General features: G+C 44.6%; 1 protein-coding gene across 2 annotated transcripts in view; it reads right to left on the reverse strand.

Annotated features, from left to right (window-relative positions):
* Positions 1–25,020, reverse strand: part of man1a1 (mannosidase, alpha, class 1A, member 1) — a 60,619-nt gene that overhangs the window by 30,214 nt on the left and 5,385 nt on the right. Inside the window, exons 1-3 of one of the 2 annotated variants that reach the window (XM_029140889.3) lie at positions 15,040–15,206; positions 9,299–9,395; positions 179–294 (exon numbers count right to left, since the gene is read on the reverse strand). In XM_029140889.3, coding sequence (XP_028996722.1) covers positions 179–294; positions 9,299–9,395 — 213 coding nt within the window. In that variant the 5' untranslated portion in view covers positions 15,040–15,206. Of the gene's footprint in view, positions 1–178; positions 295–9,298; positions 9,396–15,039; positions 15,207–25,020 lie in introns of those variants that run through there. The other variant, XM_029140888.3, reaches the window with a different exon arrangement.

The raw sequence follows: 25,020 nt of genomic DNA on the forward strand, positions 1-25,020 counted from the left end.
GTCAAGGCTCAGTCTATGAAGGCTCATCTCTGCCCTACACATAAATAATTCAGGCCTTTATTGACTGAATTATGGCTTATGGCAGAAGGTTAAGGCTTTTGCAAAATCTATTTAGTTTATCTTCACAAGGACGGACACACACACACACACACGCACGCACGCACGCACGCACACTTACCACATTAAAGTCAAGGTTCTTCTCCACCCAGTCGGTAGCAGCATCGAACTCTTCAAACATTTCCATGATGTAGAGAGTATCCAGAGCATCCACGATCGTTGCTCCTTTTATACTGCCTGCAAGACACACGGATGCAAAGACTGTGACACGGGAGCTTTTTCTGGCATGATTTGATGTTTTCAATAGCAGAAGCTACATAACATGTGAGTAGGAATGATCAGAAGTCCTGAAAAGGTGGAAATGTGTGTGTTGGGAGCTGGTTTAGGCATCAGTCCTTTTAGAAGTATGAATGACAACAGGTGTTGGCTGCAGTCTTGGGAAAAACCACTGAATAAACAGCAGAAGTTGAGAGCCACGTTCGGGGAGTTAATAAATTATTTTGCTCCACAGATGGTGCGAGGCAGCGATTATCGGCACTGATGAAACGCCGGGAGTATTGCTCATCTCTAGTGATTAGCCTCATAGCAGGAGGGAAGACACGCAGACACACAAATCATCACTGCAGCACTGTCATTACCCGAACCCCGCAACGAAGGCAACAACACTCCGACACCGCAGCCTGTGTACGTGTCAGGGAGCGCAATTAATACTAAGCACTCGCAGCTCCGCAGAGTCCTCACATGCTTGATAAGGACACACTGTAACCACTTAGAGGTGAGACAGAAAAGGCAAAAAGATGGAAATGGAAGCAACACTACAGTCAGAGAGAGAGAGCAGAAATTACAGCATTAATACATCAGTGATGAGAGGCCGACCTACAGATCAAGGGCAGGGATAAAGGTAGAAAGAGGAACCGCGAGGGCACAAGGCTCAAATAATACTAAATGGAGATAAGCTGAAGAGCCGCTGGTTCGTTACAGTGGGAGATTCCTGCCTCATGTCCTTCTGCAAGTGGTGGGAGGAATTAAAGGCAGCTAAAAGCTTTCTGTTACACACAATGCCGAGTCATCAAAAAGGCGTCTGGAGCCGTTTTTGTCCATCAGATCTATTACTGGGCTCACGCTGTGACTGGAATATTTAATATTCCTTTAGAATAACCTGTGGAACGGGACACTTCAGTCGACTGCAGCGTAGCCATGAGGGTGGCTTTGATTACGAGGCAACAACACGCCCGTCTGTGTGAGAGCTGTGCTGGATGGACGGTATGACCAGAGATCCACACTATCAAAAAGGAACACAATCTCAAGCTCCAAGACACAACAAAAGCAGAGCAGGTAACTAGAGCGGCTCCAGTTACGTGTCGTGTGTGAGCACCGAGCTCAGACGGGGAAGCAGTGGGTCTGTTAGTCCGTCTACCTTCTGTGTGTGTGTGTGTGTGTGTGTGTGTGTGTGTGTGTGTGTGTGTGTGTGTGTGTGTGTGTGTGTGTGTGTGTGTACACCTTACAAACACAACGTGCTAATTAGCGAGCTTCAGCGGCAGAAACACGGCACAAGTAAACAGAAGTCCAGCCTGTGAGAGGAGCCCACACGTCTCACGTTCCGACCCGAAGCTGCATCTGGGGCGGCAGCGCGTCAGCGGATCAGGTTACTGTTGCAGCCTTTTGTCTTCGGCCCTTCCTGTTTTTCATCCTTCTCACATTTTCACGCCACTGAACCCTCCAGAGTGACAAAAAGAGGACGAGGCAGTTTGCTCCCATCAATTGTGCTGTCACTGTGCTTCCTTCCCCTCCAGTGCTCGCTCTCTATGATAGTGTGGGAGATACAGATGATCAAACGGTGACCAGAATATTAATGCTAAAGATGAAATAAACAGGAAGACGGTGAGAAAATAACGAGACGTTTCCTGGTGTAATTGTGAACAAATACACTTGTCTTGAGCTCGTAAAACACTGTCAGCGTGCTGCCTAAAGCAAACATGTTGAATGCAGACTGATTCCCACAGAGCATGAGTGCAGCATATTCTAATCAGATGTGATGGTTTGGGAATTTAAGGTGGGATAAAAACCATGGCTCAGTCTCGAGCCTGTCAGACGATACGACAGCACAGGATCCAATTTATTGACTTAACCTATAAAGAAAAGGAGAAGTAACAGGTGGACAGATGAAAAATGAAAGCGCTGGGGCCTCGGAAGACGAGAATCATTAGCTTCCTGTTCCCAGACAGAATAAGAATACATGGAGAGACGGCAGGAAGACGGGGAAGTGAGGGTCCCAAAGTCATTAGCAAACAAGATCTGTCCTTCTGTTCCCGCGTGCATGAAACCAGATCCATCCAGTTGTCCTTTTCTTCCTTACATTCATCCTCTAATGAGCCGACTGCCAGCCTCCTCCTCTTACTGCTGCTTTCTTTCCCTTCCAGCAGCTTTCACTGCTTCAAGCACTTCTTGATCCGTGTATTTTTGTGTAGCACCTTTGTTTCCTTCTTTACTTGAGGATCCTTTCTCTAGAAGGACGGGTTTTAAACAACACTTCATTCATCACCCTGAAGTGAGATGTCTTTATTCTACACTGTTCACATACAGATACGGTGTGTGTGCGTGTGTGTGTAGAGTGATGCACTAAACCATAACATTCACTTTACGTGATCAGGCAGGAAAGGAAGAGATGAAGCCTGTGATGTGGCGCAGCTCACTTTTACTTCCAGGCTGACTGACTAGACAGAGGTTTGTTAACAGTGTGTGTGTGTGTGTGTGTGTGTGTGTGTGTGTGTCTCAGTGGAGAAAACAGGGATTACGCAACAAGCCCACAAAGATCCCCTTTAATCTTTCGCCCAATTAGACGTGCCATATTTCAGAGGAACAGTCTGTAATCTGTTGCAAGGTTTTCGTTTTATTGTATTCTACCGTACTTTCAGCAGAGTTTAGGTGAGTCTTACAAATATCAGTAAAGGTAGTGGAGCGTTTAATGCAGCGATGGGTTTACTGGCTCAGATATATGACACAGAGAGTAAGTAGTAAATGTCATCATGCACAGAACGTGAACACGGAGCCCTTCAGCTCTGGGTCCTTAACGCTTCAACATCTCTGTCACCGTTGTTCAGAGCCAAACGGACTTTTCCACTTTTCTATGAGTGAAGTCTTCATCTCCAGTGACTTAAGCAATAAAGTGTGGTCCCTGATTTTCCAATCAGCCGCCGAACGCAGCCTGATAATGATAATGACTAAATCACAGCACTTGTTGAACTGCAGACACGTCAGCACCATCACAATTTAATCACGTCCAGCAATTTGTTAATTAGTTCTGTGAAATTATCCAAACTGTTCTGTCATACACTTAAAACAGGCGCCAGGAAACATTAAACATATTCCTAAATGAATATCTGCACCAAACACAGACTCAGCAGCTTCAGCTCAAAAATAGCAGCCTCATCCTTCGAAGCAGTGACGACAAAGCGCCACTGACTTTACAAAAAAGCCTGCGGGCGCCTTTCATCTTATGAAAATTCAGTCTTTAACGACGCAGCTTCCTGAATCCTTCTTCTCAGCTCGCTGCCTTTCTCAGCCCACAAGTGTTCTTAAGATACAAAAAGGGTCCCAAAGCGTCCCATATTATAATATTAACTCAATGCAAAACTCCAGGACTAATCCCTAATCCTACAATTTGATCCAGATCTCAACACGCTCAGCCCGCTGGTGATCCCATTTGGACCCAACGGCTGCTGCGGTGGAGTCTGCGCCGTGTTTTCTGAGAGGTCACAGAGGGAGGCGAGGAAAAGTGATGGCTAAGCCTTTAGCTAATCGTGTTATCGTAGGCAGAAAGGGGGCACGCACACACACACACACGCTCCTAAAGTGTATTAACCTCTTGGCTCCTGCTGCCAGATACTCAAGCGTCAACATATTTTGTCAAGGTTACTCTGGGAGGAATTACTACATTTTAGTCGCGTGTTGAAAATCCGCCAGTGATACGGGTCCGAGCCAAACTGCGATAATGCACTACATCCACGCTGTTAATTGTGCGTGGCCTCTTGCATTTCCATTCACGAGCACAAAGCCGGGCCGTGCTGCTGCTGCAGGCGTGTGCGTGATTAATTAACGTGGCTGCAGAGTCAAGATCCCGTGACAAAGACACAGGAGATGACAGCTTACAGCACAGGCTGCATTCCAGTGACGGATCCCCCCGTGTCAGCTGCTGCACGGCTGTGTCCCTCCCACCTCGGCGCGGAGCATGATTTACATCATTCCAGACACAACCAAATAAAACCTCAACCCACTCATGCACGCACACACACACACACACACGCCACAAAAACTTGTGGGAAGGCTGGAGCAGAACGACTTCATCCATTTCTATTACATAGATTGAATACCTGATTCAGAGAGACACATGGCGCTGTGTGGGAACCAAGGCTGCAGCGCAGGACTCAGTGTCACATTATATAACCAATTAATTGACTTGTCTGGAAATAGAACTATACCAACACATTCAGCCGCTCGACCGGCGGATAATTACAATATTTGAGCCCCGCTAGCAGGTAATACAGTCACTGTTTAGTTACATAAAGGTGAGACTGTTCACGCACCGCGACCACCAACTGAAGCACCTGGTAAAATAGTTCAACCTGTTTCCCTGTCATGACATTTATTTAATGTCCTTCAGATCAACAGACGACTGACTAATCCTAAAAACTCTGTTCTACTGGACCGTTCATTAACCTACTGCTAATGTTTTTTCACATTTAACAGCATTAAGTGAACTGTTTATGAGGCATGGTCGAGGTTTGGACACCCCAGCGTTCACAGGTTAAACAGGTCAGGTTACCTTTGTGCTGCCTCTCTTTGTTTTTCTGCACAGCATGGAATCGACTTCAGTCTCCAGTTTTGTAAGGAGGTACTGAGGGAACCGGCTCCTCCTTGTGTCTCCTGTGGTTTTAACCCTAAACGTCCTCTACGGTGCTCTTACACTAGCAAAAGGACTTTATTGGGTTTTATAAAGATTCAAGATTTACTCCAGACGCATGAAGGTCAAGAGCAAACGTAACAAACAGTGCTTAGCTCTGCTTCGCTACTGTCACTTCAGTGAAGTGTTACGGGAAGGTGCATCACTCCAGAGGACAAGGGCAGAGCTGCCGAGGAGGGGGTGGAGGGGGGGCCACAGGGGACGGGGATAAAAAAATAACAGAAAGACGAGAAAGCCTGAGAAAAAGCCCCAAAGCAAGTGCGTCAAAGCCACACATTCATCAAGTGGCCTTTAAAGCACTGCAGGCAGACCTTCACCGCCTGGCTGCATCAGCAGACACACACCGCTCTGAGCTGTGGATCCACCCATCTGTCCAGAAAAAGGAGCAGAGCCTCCGAGGGCTGTCAGGGAGGACGGGCGTAGCGCTTAGCGCACGGCGTCTTACACACGGCTCAGAGCAGGTCTATGTGGCTAAGGCTATATGTATGGAGACCGGCTCAGAGCAGGTCTATGTGTACGGAGACCGGCTCAGAGCAGGTCTATGTGTACGGAGACCGGCTCAGAGCAGGTCTATGTGTACGGAGAACGGCTCAGAGCAGGTCTATGTGTACGGAGACCGACTCAGAGCAGGTCTATATGTTTGAGACCGGCTCAGAGCAGGTCTATACGTACGGAGAAGGGCTCAGAGCAGGTCTATATGTTTGAGACCGGCTCAGAGCAGGTCTATGTGTATGGAGACCGGCTCAGAGCAGGTCTATGTGTACGGAGAACGGCTCAGAGCAGGTCTATGTGTACGGAGACCGGCCGCTTTCTATGTGCGTGCAACAGGAGACAGGAGGCGTGACCTTTCATGGGCCGTGGCCCAGTCAAGTTGGTTTGTTTTGGAGAACACGCGCAGCCCCTCGCAGGCGTGAGGAGATTTTCCACTTGGTTGAGCTGCCAAGCGCCTTCCTGGGCCGGCCCCCGGCTGCAATAACCCAGGAGAACGTGTTTGAACCTTAGCTCGCGCGCCGGTGGATTGTCAACAGTGTCAATTAAAGCGAGGGCAGCGAAGGAACCGCACACACACTAAACATAGAGCTCAGTCCTGGAGCAGCCACTGGAAAACAACAGGCTGTGGAATTCATCTTCTGCACAGACATGATCAAACAAGGGACCATCCATCCACCACACTATGGTTGTTAATAAGACGTCACCAGACATTGCAACAACAAGGTTTGGACCAAACTCACATTTCAGATAACGTAATATGAACAGACTGCTATTCATCAATTCCGCCTCAATAACACGTTCATTCTTCAGGACCACGATGGTAGGAATCCTCTCCCTACGGTGTCTGTGTTTGAATTGTATAATGTCAAAGAACCACGTTGAACTGATCCTGGACAAACCAAGACACGTCACGTATTAGCAGCACAAAGTACATTCATAGAGACGTGTTAACAAAAGCAGTCCAGACGGTGGATAATGCAGGAATCTCACCATTGAGCAACTCCTGTTTGGCTTCAGACACAAGTCTTCTGCAACATGATAAGGTGGCGTCAATGCCCATGAAGCCAGAATGAACAACGCTGCAGCTCAAGACAAGACACTTTGTCTTAGCAGGTGCTCATTCGGAACCACTTAATCAAGTCAGGACCTTTTGAAGCTCAAGTCAGATCCTGGTACAGCTTCAATACGTCCTCCACTCACTCACCGTCCAGAAGGAAGAGCTGTACTGAGCCATTCATCGGGACCTGCCTGTACATGGTCAACACCACAGAACTTTGCTTTCTACTCATTGTGCCGGGTCTTACTGAGCTGTTTGTGTTGGCTGAGGACAAATCCTGCAGTGCATTAACCAGCCTAAACTGGTTAAATGATGAAGCAGGTTTCTGACTCGCCATGGGAGCATGACTCACCGCTTCTTGTTCCACGTGTCTGTCAGCGCCGGCCGACAGGCAAAAAGAACACGGTGTCAGACAGCTCCACGAGCGCAGGGGAGGCTCACCTGGACTTACTTTTAATAGCAGGATGTTAAATGAAGTCCCTTTTGTGCAGCTGCTTCATTTGCTTCCTTCCCTGCCTGCAGCCTTTTGTCGTGAGCAATTACTGTGAAAAGTCAGCTTTTAATACACACGCAGACGTCGCTGCGCTTCAAGAGAAATCAGGTTGTCAAGTTATCATGTCACGGTGTCCGGGACTGCGTTTTAGTAGAGGTGGGCCACCTTTCCATTAGCAGGGACCACTTCCAGGAACAGAAAAATGCCTCTTCTTCTAAGCAAAAACCTCAAGTTCAAAGGCCTTTTTCCTTTTCTGCTGTGTGAATAGAACAGAATCCATTTCACACACACTTAAACAGGTCATGCAATTAAGAAGATCTACAATTCACATTCAGTTAAGGATGCATCTAAATGTGCTGGACAAGTAAAGCAAAAGTGGATGGACGGAGGATGAAGGTACTCCCACCGTTCGCAGGACTTTGGTTCGTGTCCATCAGCCTCAGGAAGACAACGCAGCTTCCTGCATAATATTCCCGGTCACGCAGTATTATCATGCTCTATAGGAGTTGGAAATGGCTTTGACAAGGCCCTGGGGCCCAGCTGTCTTATTTACTGATGGAAGTGGGTCTACTGGAGCAGTCAACTAAAACCTATTTACTTTTCTATAGCACTGACAGCAGGGACGCATGGAGAGTCAGAGACAAAGAGGAACAACTAACACAAAGTTGAGCAGGTTTCTCCCAACTACTGTCGACTAAAGTTATTTACAGTGTACGTCTGCTTCGTTTCCAGGGCAAAGGCTGAGGTTCTACTGTATGTTTCAATCACATTACATCATTTTTGTTCCGAGGGCTACAGGCTTCAAAATGCAGAAAAGTCCAAAGACTTAGGCCGGCTCAGAAAGTGGCTTTGCATGTTGACTGTAAACAAGCCGCCTGGAGACACATTCTGAGCAAGTTAAGCTGGGAAAAAGACAACGTGACAGACGAGTCAGATCTGTGATTTCACAGCAGCAACGATGGAGGAAGGAGTGTGTAGAGAGAGTCAGGCTTCACAACCTATAGCGCCGCAACACAACGTCTATGGAATCACTGCACTGATTTAGATCCTCCTCTTAATTACAGGTATGAGGGAAGGATAGAGAAAACAAATCTCAGTAGTTACTGTGCTACTACTGTCACTCAAGCAATGAACAAACACAGGAAAACATCAAACCAGATCAAGTACGTGAGTGCATTTTGGTTTCAAGGGAGTCGTCTTATCAGCAGTCGAGGCACAGCTTCGGCTTTCACACACGAATGACATCTTATCTCTCCAAGAACCTGGAGTGACACCACACTAAACTGTCTCACTCACACACACAAACACACGCACACGAACACACACACACGGCACTGAAGGTATCTAAATAAATGTTCAAACTGAGAATTTAATTAGGTCAAGAGAGAGAAAGCGATCTTAACAAATTAAAAATCCAATCCCCGCTCTTATTAATCCAATCAGGGAGGATAAATAACAGTATTCATTATGTGTACACACTGAAACACCTGCAAAAAAACACAGTCAAAATGAAGGCAGAGCATTTGCCATTAGGGAGATTGGTTCCTGTTCTGCTCAGTACAGGTGATCCAAACCAGACCCCCCACTGGTTTGCAGCTTACCTGGACCACTGCCTCATTCAGTCTTCACACAATTTAATGCAGCTACATTAAAAGCTGTATATCATCATCATCATCTTTGTGCATACAATAATATCGGTCTGTTGCAGTAAAGGTGTAGGATGTCCATGCTGTCACTTCTGTCTCTTCATTCTTCATCATCGCCACTCGCGCTGTCAAATTAGTTCTGCTGTTACCTTCGCTTTCCTTTGAGTGACATCGCTCAGAGAAGCAGAGCCAACGTGATGCACGGAGACAACACGATGAACAATCGACTCGATGGTAGAATGCGGTGCATTCATTCACAAAGAAGCTGAGTGAGAATAAAGGTCTGCAGAAAAGCCTCAAATGTGTGAAGCAGACAAAAAAGACGACCGAATAAGATGCCCCCATGTCTCGGCAGTCATTAACAGCACAGACACCAACAACTGGCAAGTAGGACAAACAGAATATAAATATATGATAAAGTTGACTTTTACAGACATCCACAGATGGATGATTCTAACTGACGGCCAATTTGGCTGCTAATCTAAAGGCCAAGGCCACTGGTGGCAGGGAGGAGAGATCAATCGTGTGTGTGTGTGTGTGTGTGTGTGTGTGTGTGTGTGTGTGTGTGTGTGTGTGTGTGCTCTCTCACTCACCAAATAGATTGCTGGAGTGGCCTTGCTTGGAGACGGGCCGGAGCTCATTGGAACCCCAGGCGTAGCGCCTGTAGCTGTCCCACGCATGCTTCATCATCTGACAGGGAGCAAGAAGAAAAGGAAACAGAGAAGAGAGAAGGGATGATGAAAAATGAGAATCATTAAAAAAAAAAAAAGGACTATAAACTTTGAGGGGGAGCAATAGAGAATTGAGTCATTTTAAAACAATGGCGAGGTTTCAATTATTGTGTGGAACTTGACAATAATATTTCACTCACATTCAGATGAAGGTATGTTTCAACAGGGTAAAACAAAGCGTACACAAAACTTGTGCTCTTTATGGGACAATCTACACATTTGTATTATATAATACATTTTGGCAAAACGAACCATCGTGACTTAAAATTAAATGTCTGCCAATTGTGATGATTTATTTCTGCTCAAGAACAATATAAAAAAACCTGTGATTTGGTTATATTTCCCTTCACTATGTAGAAAGGATAGAAACACGGGTGTGTTTGCACTTGTTAAAATGATCAAACACAGGCTTTATGCTGCAGAACACTCCTGCAGTTCTGCTGACGCCTGCCAGCGCTGTTCACCCCAAGTTGAAATCTATTTATCTCAACTTAATGACATCTGAATGGAGACTGCTCCCTCCCTTCTAGACCCGATACATCACCCGCAGATTTAATGCTCCACTTCTTATATCTTACTATGCAGCTGCAAACAGACATAATTGGAGTCGACACGTTGCAGCCTTGTTCAATACGTCGAGCGTTTTGCGTTACCCGTCCTCGCTATTTGATCTCTCCTCGATCCAATCAGAAACAGAGGAGCTCAAACCTGGAGTCCTGAAGTTAATGAGTAGTGTGTTTGCACAGCTCCAAACATCAAGCTAAAATCAATAGGGACACAAGTCCTCTCTGATGGTCAACATGTTCCACACACACATGCACAAACACATGCAACATCTTCGTTTACGTCAATTCACGTCACACTATTTAACTAATACAGCACATACTGGTTATGAAATACAGTTCTTTTTATCTTCAATATTAACATGTTCTTATGAATCTGAAAAACAGTTATGCAATCTCAAGGTAGCGCAAGTGTAAAAAACTATGTGGAAACAACCTTTCCAGTCACATTTGTAGATGTGACTGGAAATGTAGATGTGATGAGTCGCATTGATGCCATTAAAGCTGCGTGTTACTAATTGAGAGAAGGACCTTTTCACTTCACGTTACTGTCAGTGGACTCTGGTCAGTGTCCAACAGACGGGCTCTGCCCTGCTAGAGGTGGAGCCCAGACTGGGCTCAGCGCATTTCCTCTCTGCTGAGCCCATCACGTGCTGTTACGATCGTATTCTAACCTGATGCTGGATGGAGGCGTGACAGCAGACGCGGCTCCTCCTCCAGCTCTGCCCGTCAGTGCTGCTAATCCAGGTTATACGGCATTTGTGCCACCGCTTTCTAGGACCTCCCTCCAGATTAAACACACTTAAACCCTTAATCCTCCACCTTCAGACGGAAATTCTCCTCAGACTCTTCCAGGACACTGTGTGCTCGTTCTGTACAGGCTTTTGAGTTCTACAGTGTCTGAAGCAGAACAAATGAAGCAGTCGGTGCTGCATGCACCACAGAAGCAGCTTCATACAGAACATCGCACAGCACACACACATGGGATCATTTATCAGTACCTAGATCATAGGTGTGACAGAAGCCTGTAGCATTAAGTGGCAGTTGGTTCTGTTACTGCTGCTGACTCATTGTTCACTAACACACTCACGAGGGAGCAACAACAATTAACTGTGATTATTCTAAACGGGCACAAATGACCACAGCACGCCAAGAAGGCCCTTTTTAGTGAGACCCGTTATGGAGTCACTGTGTGAGTCATTTAGTCAGACAGGCAGGAAACCAGCCTGGAAATCAGGTTTTCAGCAGCGTTGCATCATCCAAACGGTCTCACATCCGCAGTGGAAGCGTGAGTAAGGTGCATAAAATATGAATGAGTGTGTAATACTCCACACTGTGAAGGTCGCACTACATTACAAACATAAAGACCCAACGAGCACCGACAGTTCCATTCGCATTAGCGTGAATGCACCACAACAGATCATATCAGGAGGCCCAAAAACAAGCTATTCTCAAAGGACGGAATGTGATCATCTTCATTTGTACAAACACACACATGTTGAAAGATGCCAATTGAAAAACAAAATAATACTAATCATCAGATGTTTTTCAACAGTCTGTTTATCGGTTGCTCAGCTAACATCTTTCTATTTGCACAAAGAAACTGAGCTCAGTTTTGAACATTCATTCACTTTTTCCACGTCGTTCATGCTGCAAACGTGTGACAATGAGTGAGTTTTCTCATGGACGCTGACAGAAACAACTCCCAGCTTAAATGAGTCACGCTTTTTAACTCCTTCCGCGCCAATGCCGTTGACGCGTGAAGCCTCTCGTACAGTAGCTGGTGTTTTGCTCCTGTGGTCTCGTCGCTGGCTGCACGCGTGCTTTCATTCAGAAAAGCTGGCAGCTGTTGCTGCGCAGAGCGAAGCGGACTTAAATCACACAAGCTGAACATGTTTGCTAGTCAAGCCACAAAACAGGTCTGAACAAAACATCAACAGATAACAGTTTCACCACAACAACTCAATGTGACTCTGAAGTGATGGGCTGCTTTGTCTCATACACTGGGCATCAGTGAGTCCTAGGCAGCACAGTAGTGGTATTTGGTGGTTGTTGCATGCATTTCAATGGACTCCTAACAGGGCAGACAGTGCCATCAGTGCCTTGATCATGCAGGATGTCTCCAGTAGGGTGCACGACGCAGGCTGAAGAGGTCTGTGCATGAATAGGCTCTGATTACACGGCTATTAAATGGCACTGCATTTGGGAAGGTGCCACGCTATGCTGAGGGGAATAGGAATGCGTAATTAGCACCATTACCTCTTGTCCCGAGCTCCATCTGTATCACTGTTGTACACAGACGACACACTCGCACGAGCACATTAACCTTCTACATTTAAACTCTCCTAGGCGCTGTTCCACCATCACACACCTTTCTCTTAAACACAAAGTCACAAACACATAACAAAAGCCATTTCATTTGCATAACAGCTCCCACACAGATCAAAAGGACAGCAAGCAATAGATTTCCTCTATTTAAACCAACCAATTACAGGGAATTAGTTCACTAATTACTCCTCCTATGTGCATGTCCCATTATGAGCACTGCTCAATAACACTGCTCCACTCCACATGCGGCGTTGCAACACATGGGGATGAACAGAGGTCTGTCCAAGGATGATGAAATCAAAAAGCCTTATTCATAAATTATGTTTAAAATTAAATATATTGAGATGCATCCTTGTAAATGGTAAACTAGTTTAATTTAATTATTCTGTACTAGTACACTGATATATTAAAACTCAAATCGTGTTGATTGATGGAGAGACAATTCAAAAGGTCTAGAACCGCAATATTATTTTGTTAATGTGAAAGTAATGGAGTTCTTTTTGGCCACAGACCCAGTGTGTAGTTTACACCACTACCTTTCCAGTGTGTCAGGTTATTCTGGATTTAGTGCTCAGAAAAGCCAAGTGTTGACCCCAACTGGATTAACAGCTCAGGAGGTTCTGGGGCTGAACACAGTTCGCTCCTGGATGAAAACAATGGCTCCATGTTAAGGTGAAATGTTTTTTTAGGGCACGAACATCGAGTCCAATTTGTCAGGAAGATTTTTAGTCCATATACTTGGCTCCTGTCTGACACACACACACACGCACACACGCGCGGGATTAGTTGGTACAGAAAGGCTGTGAGTGGTGTTGACAGTGAGTGCGAGTGAACAATCACCTCCTCCTCTTCCAGTTTTTCAATTCATTATTATTCTCCATTGTCCCCTGCTCCTCCTCTCCTCTCAGACTTATTGATTGACCTCAGCTAGTGAACCAATAAACCACATCAGTGTTCTGAGGTCCCTGATGACATACAAGCACAGGTACACATCTACATACTCACACGCTACAACTGTGCAGGGCGGCAGGAAAGCTAATGGAGGAAGGACTGTGACAGCACGCTGACAGTGACGGAGAAGAATGCAGATGTCTGAAAGATGCAGATGTGGTTCTCTTCTACTTAATGAGTTCTAGCTTTAGAGTGCTATGTGGAAATACACCCACAGACACAGAAATCTGTGCTTCTGAGTCTGCAGACCTTGAAACTCTGTCACTGCTTTTTATACTTCAGATTAGTGAGACTGAACCTCCTGAAGACTGAAGCTGGGGCTGCTGTCAGATGCTGCATTACACTAACAAACCTCACAGTATTTTGAGAAAATGGTTGAAGGAGTTGATGGCGTTAACTTGGCTGATCACATGGTTGGAGCTAGAATCAACAAAGTCCATAGACCTGACAGATCAAAGTCTGTTTACAGGTCTTGTGGAGTCTTGCTGCATACGTGAAAAGGGGTTTCATGAAGTCTCCTGTGGCTGCGGAGGGAGCTGTGCAAACCTTTACACAGATCTGTAGCCAGCTTCTAATCTCCGCTGGAGGCTAGCAGCTCCAGGCTACATTAAACACTGCTACTATAACACAAGCAACTGGCTGAGTGCTGGATAAGCAAACATCTGGGTCAGATATGTGGAGGAATGTCCAACAACGTGCTAGGCCATTCAAAAAGACAGCTGACAATGTTTTGTCCAAGAATATTTCAACAAGTGGAACAGATGAAGTCAGAGAATTGACTGTGATTAGTGAATGATCATCCACCTCCTACTACACAGCAGACTGCAATCATCAAGAGATTGGGGGAAAAATAATAATCACATCCACGCAGAGATGCAAATGATGAGGATGTAGCCAAAAAGAAGCCCAACCAGACAAGTCTATGTCCCCAAAACCAACACCTCACATTGATCTGTGCCCTTATTGCTGCCTGTTCAAACCAAGTGAGGGCGGCAAATCATTAACCCTAAATCTCTGCAAAGCGGTTAATGCCCCTGTTTGCTCCAGGGCGTCTCCAGTAACCCGTAACTGGGGGAATGTAGGGAAAAGGCGGGCGCCCAGTGGGGCTGCGGTGGTAAAAGCTGAGCCGAGAGCGAAGCTGCCCAAGTCGTCTCTGGAGGAACACAGGTGCGGTGTGTTTGTGTGGAGGCTGTGAGGGCGAAGGGGAACGGGATGGAGGCTCAGAAAGCAGTCATGCCACAATACAGAGGTGGAGCGGATAAACAGCAGACGGCCGAGCAGCACGTGGACCACACAAACAGCAGCTCACGCCTGTCAGTCGCGTCCCTGCGAGGGAGGCGACGCCAAGACGCTCGACTGCTTCACTCCCTGCCGTCGTAACAAGACGGAGATAAAGACAGAGCGACGGCGTGGAAAAAGCTCTAAGATAAAAGGCAGCAGAAAAACAAACTGGAGAAATAATATGAAACTGTTATTTCACCACTACTTCGCTGATAATGACAATGAAATGACAGGAGCGATAAAAAGAAATAAATGTTTGTTTGTGTTTGTCCGCGGAAAGTGATTGGTAGCATCAACGTGGAATAATAATAATAAAAGCACCGATCACAACAAAGAGACAGACGCCTCATTCACCCTGTTAGTGCAGCGGAAAGTGATCAGCAGGCAGCTAATTAGCTTCCAGTCAGCCTCCTAGCAAACTTCTGAAAATGTCATTTCACAGCAGCTCTGCAGAAAGTCACTATCAGACAGAAGACCTACTGTGCAGCAGGTGCGTCAGTGAATGATGAGCTTTCAAATCCCATCGCATTGACCAGTGAGAGGAATTCATTAAATAACGGATTCTGAACAAATAGAAAGTAGAAAAACACAGCTGTGGTTTCAGCCAAAGTTCCTCTCGGAGCTGTTGAGACGTATAACACTCCTTCCACATGGTGCGTGATTTGTTGATTCACTTGCTCCAGGGTTGTTTACCAGGCATGACTGTGTGTGTGCTATCTGGAATTTAATCCCTCCCCGTTCCATCCACCCCCTCTCTCGCTCCGGCTGCGTGAGGGCGAAACAAACACTGTGCACCCCTGTAAAATGTAAAATAAAAAAATCAAACACATTACTGCATCTCTCTCATCACTATCTCTGAGCCCGAGTCCCACACGCGAGCGCCGCGGTGCGAAAGCGCACACACGTGCTGTTTTATGAGGAGAAATACGAGCGCATTAAACATTCACTATGATCATGACGGTGAAAACAAGCTTCAGAACATAAAGCATCTTTCCTGGAAGCGATACTGTGAGTATCTGCGCACTTAGAGAGGAGAGACTGAACTAATCTGAAGGAAGTAGATGCGACGCTCGACACATTAAACATCATGAAAGAAAAATGACATTTTGAAATGCACCACACTTATGTTAGAAAAAAAACGCTGGGAGCCTCCACGTCCCATTAAAGCCTGATCCACTGCAGGAACTACAGTATGTCCAAGCAGAAGCAGACCCCTTAAAAAGACTCACTCCACACGTGTCACAGATGCGTCTGATAACAATAATGAAGGCTCTTTTCCATTAGATGTCAGTGAGCCAGCGTTCACAATAAGACAGGCGTGGAACCAGGACCCCCGAGCGCACCACCTGTGTCTGACCATTCAGACTGTCACCTATTAGACAGACGCCGTGCCGCCTCTCCCAGCACGGCACAAAAAGCAATTGTGAACGCATTATGCCCCACCTGTGCAGCATTAAGTGGAGTGTGGCATGCAAATGAGTGCAGGTACGACTTAGAATTACAAATGTAATAGCTGAGAAGCGGGTGCAGCCGCGTCCTCTGCTGCAGTTTAATGAGGACAGCTACGGTTCTCTTCACTGGCACCTGCAGTCGTCCAGCAGAGGCTGCCGCTTGTGCTGGTGTGAGGTTGTGTTGTGTTCAGGGACCACTGCCTCCAGCAGAGTCCAAACCTCAGCACATACTGTATCAACTACCTGTCTTTCTTGTTTTACTCAATGATCGTGTTCGATCACGGAGGCCGAAATAGAAAAAAGAAAAAGATAAAACAGATACACACTCTCTAATTACGGGTCTTTGTGTTGAACACAACACCAGGAAATCCAGCACACAAGAAATGAGTCCTAAAGGCGACACTTTTCCAGCACATTTCCCACCTCGGCCGCCTTTACATGCCCACTTTGTTAAGCAGGAGCATCTATTGTCACAGGCCGACGGAACTAAGATCCAGCTCCGGGCGCTGACATTTCTGCTTTCCAAACCTGCTTTCTGACCCACGCTGCTTTGCCACAAAATCCATGACCTAACAATTTTTTCCAGCTCATCTCCCGACATATTCTCCAGCTCAGAGACAGAGGCCAATATGCTTCCCGCTGCCTAGGGACCAGTTCTTCAGGGATCATTGAGGGATTTCTTAAGTGGTTTAGTATTTCACCAAGCGTATATGGGTCAGTGTGATCCTGTTGGAAAACGCATGCAGCCTCTGCCAAAGGGCGACTGGCTTCAATACTGTTTCACGTCAGCAAATAAGAGATACGGACGTCTGCTCCTGTTTTATATCAGTACTATAACAATCTGAGACGCACTCATTCAACATTTATCATTATTACAAAAATCAAAAAACAGCAGCATCATTTTTATACCGCACTAAATTCCACTAAAGCATTCTTTTAGAGTCCTCCACTGACTGATCAATAACCATCCACTGAGTAAAATTTGAGTCAACACAATCTGCAATAAAAAAAACTAATTTCCTATCTGACCGTGTCTTTGCCTCACAGATCCCTCCAGTGCTAACGAGTGCTAAGATTCCAGGCCTGATGAGACCCATAAAATGTGTTGTTCTCAACAGCGTGACAGTGCTGGCTGTTAGAAATACAGTCAACACACCGAGCCTACCTGCAAAGCAACATTACACACTAATCAATATTAGCTGATGGCCGTCTGGGGAGAAGAGAAGGGAATGATGAAACTGAAGAGACAGAGAGAGAAAAAAAAATCTATATTTGCAACTAACTGTGGAGGGAAAAAAGGTTTTTGCAGTAAAATAACACAACTATTGGAAACACAATCATGGATAACAAAGATGTTGCAATAAAACTTAAACACCGATGTCCTGCTGATATGATTGCTTTCAGTATTTGCCCAGAAATGGATGAAAAACATCTATCATCCACCTGTTAGGAGGAGGGATAAGTGTTTTGTTTTAATAAATTCACATATGTCACCAAAGCAGGGCTGAGGAGGAGTTTAAACGCAGGGAAACCTCCCATAGACACCGGTGAGCTGCATGTAAAACACCTTCTGATCTGGACCTTTACAGCCTGACAGCTGTTGAGACGGAGCCGTTTTCTGAAGCCATGAACCAGAAGCAATACAATTTAATGCTATAGCAGTTCAGCATTTTTATGTGTTCTTCCTGGTTTTTCATTTCTTTGTGACTTAGGGTGAAGTGTTAAACACTTTCAGGCTTCTCAGCGTGTGCCTTTACACCACTGCATCAGACCACACACACACTTATTGGCTTGACCTTTCTCTTGGCTGTAGGAAGCGGCCCAATTGGGTTTGACCCAGCGCTTGACAAAAGGCAGATTGATTTTTTCTCTCCCTCCCTCCATTACATCCGTTGCCCGCTTCGATACAGCAGGCGTGCGAGGAGGAAAGCGGCAGCAGAGCTTGAGCTCATCACTCATTTGTTTAACAGGTTGGCAGAGGTGAGGACTGAAGAGCAGCGAATGCCAGAAAATGCGCCCGGTGCTCTGTTCCAATGGCCTGACAGAACACAGAATGACTCCAGAATACGAACGCTGGCTGGAGGAGGAATCTGGAAAGTGCCCAGTTTGGACATTTGACAGATACTAATTAAAAAGCTTTTTGTCCCATTGTCCACATTTTTTATGGTTTCAACCTCTTTTACCAAAGCGCTTGTGTCGCTGCAGATGGAATTTGGGTTTGGAAGCCTTTCAAGAAAACAGAAGCAGGAGTTTGAGCAGCGGGCAACAACCCTTTATCAACTATTTAATGCAAATGGAGCAGAGCGCAGGTAATGTCCCACTGGGCCCATGTGCCAATACACCACATATTTGACGGAGCACGGCAGCCGATGGGTGGTTCCTTCAGTCAGTTACTGATCTTCTGCTGGCTCATACAGGAATGTAATACGTGTGTGAAAGGAATTAGACAAACGCCAGGCTTCATCTACCAAAGGGATAACGGTCAAAGTCAACACATTATTGTTTTCACTGCTAAATAGTACCATATCCTACTGCATTTAGTAGCTGCTTGGTTGTTTCAGCGCTAATCCAATGCAGTAAAGTGTGTTACATCTCCTGGGTCCATTAGTGGGTTCACAGAGGTTTTGCATGTTAATCCAATCATGGCCCAGTGCCATTAAATGTAAGCAACAATCAATACCATTTACACCCCACCACCCGACCAGCACACCCTGGCTTATATTCACCTTTACTGCTTGTTCAGATACGAGCAACTCATTAGGTCTGCTCTCTTTTCTTCTTCAATAATCATAGTTTACTTGCTATAATATAATAATTAAGCAGTGTCTTCACTACAAAGCAGCCCGAATTAGATTCCCTCCACTCCAGAGTAATTAAGCTATGCATTAGGAAGGGATAATAAAGTTACCATGGCATCTTTTAATTTAAGCTAATTTATTACCTGGAAGTACCTTGATGGTCTCCACCATTACTGCACAATTTGAATTCTACCTCTGACCATGTAATTTGCAGTAATAAAAAACTGCCCACTCAATTGCATTTAGGTCTTTGTATCCTATTAGAAGCCTCTAAACATTAAACAAACTATAGATGGAAACAGCTTTATTGTAACCTTTTAAACCACTTTCATACATTTTACTGTGATTTCCTTGGCCTCAGTGCCTAATTTTCACCTTATACTGTATATTAATTCTTCAATAATTTAAACCAATACAATAAAAGGTCCAGTGTTGGCCGAATGTGAAAATAGTCTTACATTAAAAATCATGTGTGGTGCAAACTTTCCCCAGTTGTGGCACTGAAGGCAGAAACTTATTAATTCTGAAAACAGCCTTTTCTCCATGGATGACTTTTTCCTGACAAGTCTAGTGTAGGAGAAATTGTCTGCAGACCTCTCCGTCTCACCAGCTGGGCTGCAGTCCAATGCATTTTCTTTAGCCGGTGTAAAAGTCTTCTATTTGTAACTATTAGTGCAGCGATGGGAGAAAACTGACAGTTCAGTCATAATCTTTATTTTCCCAGATGGCCACAAGTGGCTTTGTGAGTAAGCTTTGAGAAGCCACCTGCAGCTCCTTCACCTGTATATCAGCTGTAGCCAGCTTGACTTGTTATCTGTGTCTGGCAGCACCTCTGATATTAGATAGTTACGAGTTACTTAATATCACTGTACTTGTGCATGGAAATCATCCATGTAAATCCAATTAACTGCCCCATTATTACTATGACACTCCACACAAGTACATGCAAATTCATATCATTATTACACTTTCAATAGAGACTTTCGATGGCCTATTAATGGCCTGTTTCATTCTGAAATTGCATGAAATTGCTGAAATCTAAAAGAAAAGCTTAACTATATTCTGAGCTATGAAGCAAAATGCAACACAAATTTAACATACTCAACCTATATTAGATCCAGTTAAATGAATTAGTATGGAAACATACTAAACTGTGCATAATAAGCAGTAGCCATTATGTTATAATGTGCATACTGCTCCTCCTACGTGTGAGTGGCTGCAGGATGCAAACTTAATAATTCAGCTCCATCTAGTAAACTAAACTGGGCAAGACACCTAATACTGATGCAATGCTGTATTTCATACGCAATCTTCTATTGTTTCTTCCTCAGCTTGAATTGTGTCCAAGTCAATATTTTGTTATTGTCGTGATTAAGCAGTATTGCCATTTCACAATCATTTGCTACTAGGAATTTACCTTCTCCTGTCGCCCAACCTGTACAAATGAACCACATTACTACATCCTGCCCAGGCCCATCACTTATAATGTGTCCAGAGGGTATTCCCATTCCCTGGTTGTGTAATTGTTTGCATCCTTAGTAAATTAGACCAAGTACAAAAAAACCCAAACACAATAAAACTAAATGTCATTCAAGTATATTAAAGCTCACGTTAAAGCAGTGATGTTGCTCAATCTCCCAACAAACCCAAATCATAACCAGATGTTAAACAGAACACACAATGACTCTACACAGTAAGTTTGTGCAACTGATTTTACAGAATCTGATGGCTTAAATCAGAAACACTGAACGAGACGCCAAACTTGCCTTGGTGCTCAGGTTACTCATCCTGCTATTGGATCACCTTTCTCTTGACTAGGCCCAAATGCTGGATGGCAGAGAATGCAGTTTTAAAATGCTAGTCCTCACACAGAAGAAAGGAGGGAAGGAATGAAGGGCAGCGAGAAAAATAAATGCAGTACGTGATTGACAGTCTATGATTCTGGGTATTAGACTGAATTGGATTAGAGAGAGGGAATCAGTCGGCCATGACCCCCGGAGTGCTTGAAATGGGCTAATATTGAATATCCAAAAGCATTCTCCTCCATCAGTGAGTTACAACGCTTGATCACAAAATACTACATCCTCTCTGGAGACTCAGAGCACAGAGAGTTTTAAATCCAAACTAGCTCAGCTGTTTGAAAGCAGCCAGTATGTTTGTGCCAATACTGTACCAAGAAGCATGGATTCGCCAAGAATAAGTTGGCAACTTGTCGACAGGATTTGAAAAGGAAAACATCTCTTATTGGAAAATGGGAAGGCTTTATCTTCATGAATATCATAGAAGCGTCTTCACAAGAGGAGACAGGTGGGTCAATACCAAATAAGCCAGTGAATGGACAGGAAATCTGAGCATGTTGTAACACCTGAGTAGGAAATTTGATCAACCGGCAGAGGTGTAAACCTCAAACAAAGATGTGTGGTTATTGGTTGAAATGTGTCCAAATCCCAGGTAATGTAATGCTGCACAGTCTGATTCTGTGCGCGTTTTTAACCACTCAGTAAACGTCCGTGTCACATGCAAACAGATGCTACTAAAGTAAAGACCATGAATAATTGATTGATGTAGTGTGAAACATACCAGCAGTATTTATGACTCAATAATAGCAAATGAAGGAATATGTAAGACTGCACCAACCCTGCTAAACTGTCGCCAGTTCTGAGAGAAAACAAAAAATAATTCTTCCGGGTCTGGTTTGTTGGCAAATTGTGAAAGTGCTTATTGGTGAAATGTGTTTCTAATGAAAAGTAGGACTTGATGTTTTAGTGTGTCTGAGATCAAAGTGAGATCTATGGCTGCTTGCTATTCTGTGGAAACATCTCAGCCTTTAGACTCCCAGCCTGTGTAATAAGGTGAATGCTTCCAGCATTAGATCAATGCAATGACGTTCCACATTTTCTAAGAAATACTTTGAACAGGTCTTTAAAGCAATGAAATTATCATACGTGTATGTATTTCTTGGTGGCTAAAACAGAGATGTTTTCTCCCAGAATAAATCTACACTATAATAACTGAGAGGTCAATGTGTACAGTGCTTATTACAATCCCACTAACCTTTATTAAGTCAGTGTCCTTTAGAATCTAATAACAAAATTTCTGCTCTTTAGCGCTCTCTCTCTCTTACTTGCGCTTAAGTACACAGCTGTACAACATGTCTTGGTTTAACACAAAGCACCCGTATGCAAAGTCCCAATTAAAGCTACTGTACATGCCATCGATGAGAGCAGAATTCTAATGAGCTAGCAGTGTATTGGCGCTGAGTGACCAGACAAATTGCACCTTTTGGCCTCACTAATCCAACGGCTACGAGGATAACACAAGGCATGGTCACTAATGGCAACGCCAGCCCATAGGCTCTACATGCGTGTCCACCCGAAGCCCCGGGAGGCTGAGGCCACACCGCTCAGCATACATCACTGTCTGTGGCCAAAGGAATGCTAACAATCCTGCAGTGCCACTGTGGACTGCTAATGAGTCAAAAAGCAATGCACAGTATGCCTTGTCTGAACACGGCGGGGTATCTGTTATCTTCTTATTCCTCACCCTCTCATTGTGCTTGAATACAGGTTGCATTTGAGAATTTTCTATATTTTGAGGTCAAGGGAAAGCCTATTGAGACTTTCAAAGGTTCTTAAGGGAAACTGAATGAAATCTACAGTGATTGTCACAACGGTACCACAGATGCTCAAACTGGTCCGCTGTTTCCTTTCCATAGACGTACAGCAGTCAATCACCAATTAACCCACTTTGGATTTTAACTCTCTGTCAAACTGGAGTTAATGAGACACATGTTCCACAGATGTCTGACAATAAAAGTCTTGCAGTGGACTTAAGGGATTGTGCTCTGTGAAATGCTAAGAGTCATGAGAAACAGATGGAGGATGCGTGAGGTTTTTAATAAACAGCAAACAGCCGTTGCTGCAAATTAGCGAGTGGCTAAAGATCGGTAAACAAAAAAACTAAAGTTCACAATAAAGGAATGTAAGGCTGTAAAAACTAAAGACTAATGGTCTGTTTTTGTTCTTCTCATTTTCACCAACTGATCATTATTTCATTATTTGACACTTTATCTTTACTATATAATTCCATACATGTCTGGTCAATAATAATAAAGAAAAATATAATAAAGAAAACACATTTAAAGGGGAAAGTGTGTCCCAACGTTAATGTGTGGATTGGGTCTTTTTATACAGGAACCGATGGCAGCAGCTGGGTGAAACCTGGAACCTTTATACCCCACACACTTAAGAATGGTTGCCGCCTGAGCCAGACCAGCACTTCTCCCACCCAGCAAGGGCCTTCAGTCGCCAACATAGAACTCATTCATAATCAGCTGCACAGTAGTTAAGTGTGTGTCGGCCTTAACTACACTAATGTACTGCATGTCTATGTTTGTGTGTACAGAAAAGAGGAAGCGAGAGAGAAGAAGAACACAGGAACACCGCATTCACAAGCCCTGGTCTACGTCTTTGTTCAGAGTGAAGTGTGTGATGTATTGATAGGACTCAGTAAAAAGGAAAAAAAGAATCCACGGCTGCAAAGCTCACCTTTAGCTGGAAATGTCACTGTGTACATGCAGGAGGTCTGGATTGCAAAAACACAGCGAGACGCCACAAAACCGGCGCAGGCTAAATATAAAAATGGGCTTCAGATGCTTAGATCAGGCCTGCGGCACAGCCAGTCTCTCTCTGGACTGTTTGATAGTTTAAGTGCATGTCCATCAGTTTATGTTGGGCTTTTTTTTTATGATGGTTGAGCTTCAAGCTCTGTCATGCAGACCTTATTTTTAAGCTCCCACAAAGAGATCACAGTGAGTGGACTGAAGCATCAGGCAGAGATGCTTCAAATCGGTGAGCTGAAAGCCTGGAGTGTTTTTGAAAACTGGTTAGTGATCGTTCACTCAACTGGCAGTTTAGCTTTTATCTTATCCCAGGTATGTATATGATGTCAACCTACACATAGTCCAGACTTATCTAGCTGTTCAGCGTGATTAATTATTAGTCAAAGCGCTGAGGGACCATTTGACCTGCACCACTCGGCCTTTGATCAGTGGACTCTACCTCCAGACCCAAGGCCCACCTTCACAAATGCAAACATTTTCACTCGACTAATTGACTGCTTCTCTTCATATTGAGGTTTCAAGTGATCTTTAATTCACCCTGACGTCTGTGATCTGATACGTTTCCCCTGCTTGCCTTCCTGAAGCTTTTGACCATATCCCGCGGTCTTTCATTAAACCAAGCCTAGAGAAATTGTTGTTGCTGTGTAAAGACGGGATCATGACTCCAAATACAATACACCAGTGGTTATGTGACCAATCCGCCCCAAACTTGCCCCGAGCTTTTCCAAATCAATGCTTAGTGACTGAGCATGAGCAGGAATGGAGCTGGGATAGAAGCTAGAGGAAGCGCGGTGATGCACCTTTGAAAAGGGCACAGTCTACAGGCAGTAAAGCTTAATTTACCATCATCTTCCCATCGAGACCTTTTGTGTACTTGCACTTTCCTCTAGCTATGGCTGAACTAAACAAAGGTTACAAAACACATATAGAAGGTGTGCACTGATGGTTTGAGTGTGCCGCAGTATATATACAAGTCACTCTGAGGTCTGCTGTCCCCGGCCACAAATGTTAGATGTGGAACAAGTGCATTTATCTTTATCTCCCCCTCGAACAAGCCTCCACAACTCCCTGAAACCCGAGCAATGGACCCATCGATCCACACTGACTTTCTAAGAGCTCTGCTCCAAGCTCTAGCGATCAATATTAATATATAGATTTAAAATATCTAAGGCCTCGTGCACTAACATATTTATGGTGACTGACTTTATTACGCTGTTGCAGTATTCATTCATCTATCCAGCATTCCAGCCTTGGGCCAGAGCTACAACATAGGTGGTTTATTACACTGAATTCCAACACACAACACTGACCACAAGAGATTTTATTCAAGCAGATGCTCTCGGCAGGAACTCAGTCGAACCCTTACCAAACAATTATAAATATTACATGTAACAGTCAGAAAAATTGAAAACAGTGTTTGACTGTAGCCTGACCTTTGAGGTTCTGAACTGCAGCTGGGGGATATCAGTCACATTTGTCCTTTTGAAGCTAGATGTGATGTTTTTTGAGTCAACCCAAGAAAAAAGTATTAATATTTGAGAAATAGAATTGTAAAAAGGACTTTTAACTTACTTAGCATCAAAGCTAAGTC

The sequence above is a fragment of the Betta splendens genome, chromosome 24 (assembly GCF_900634795.4).
Source record: "Betta splendens chromosome 24, fBetSpl5.4, whole genome shotgun sequence".
NCBI lineage: Eukaryota > Metazoa > Chordata > Actinopteri > Anabantiformes > Osphronemidae > Betta > Betta splendens.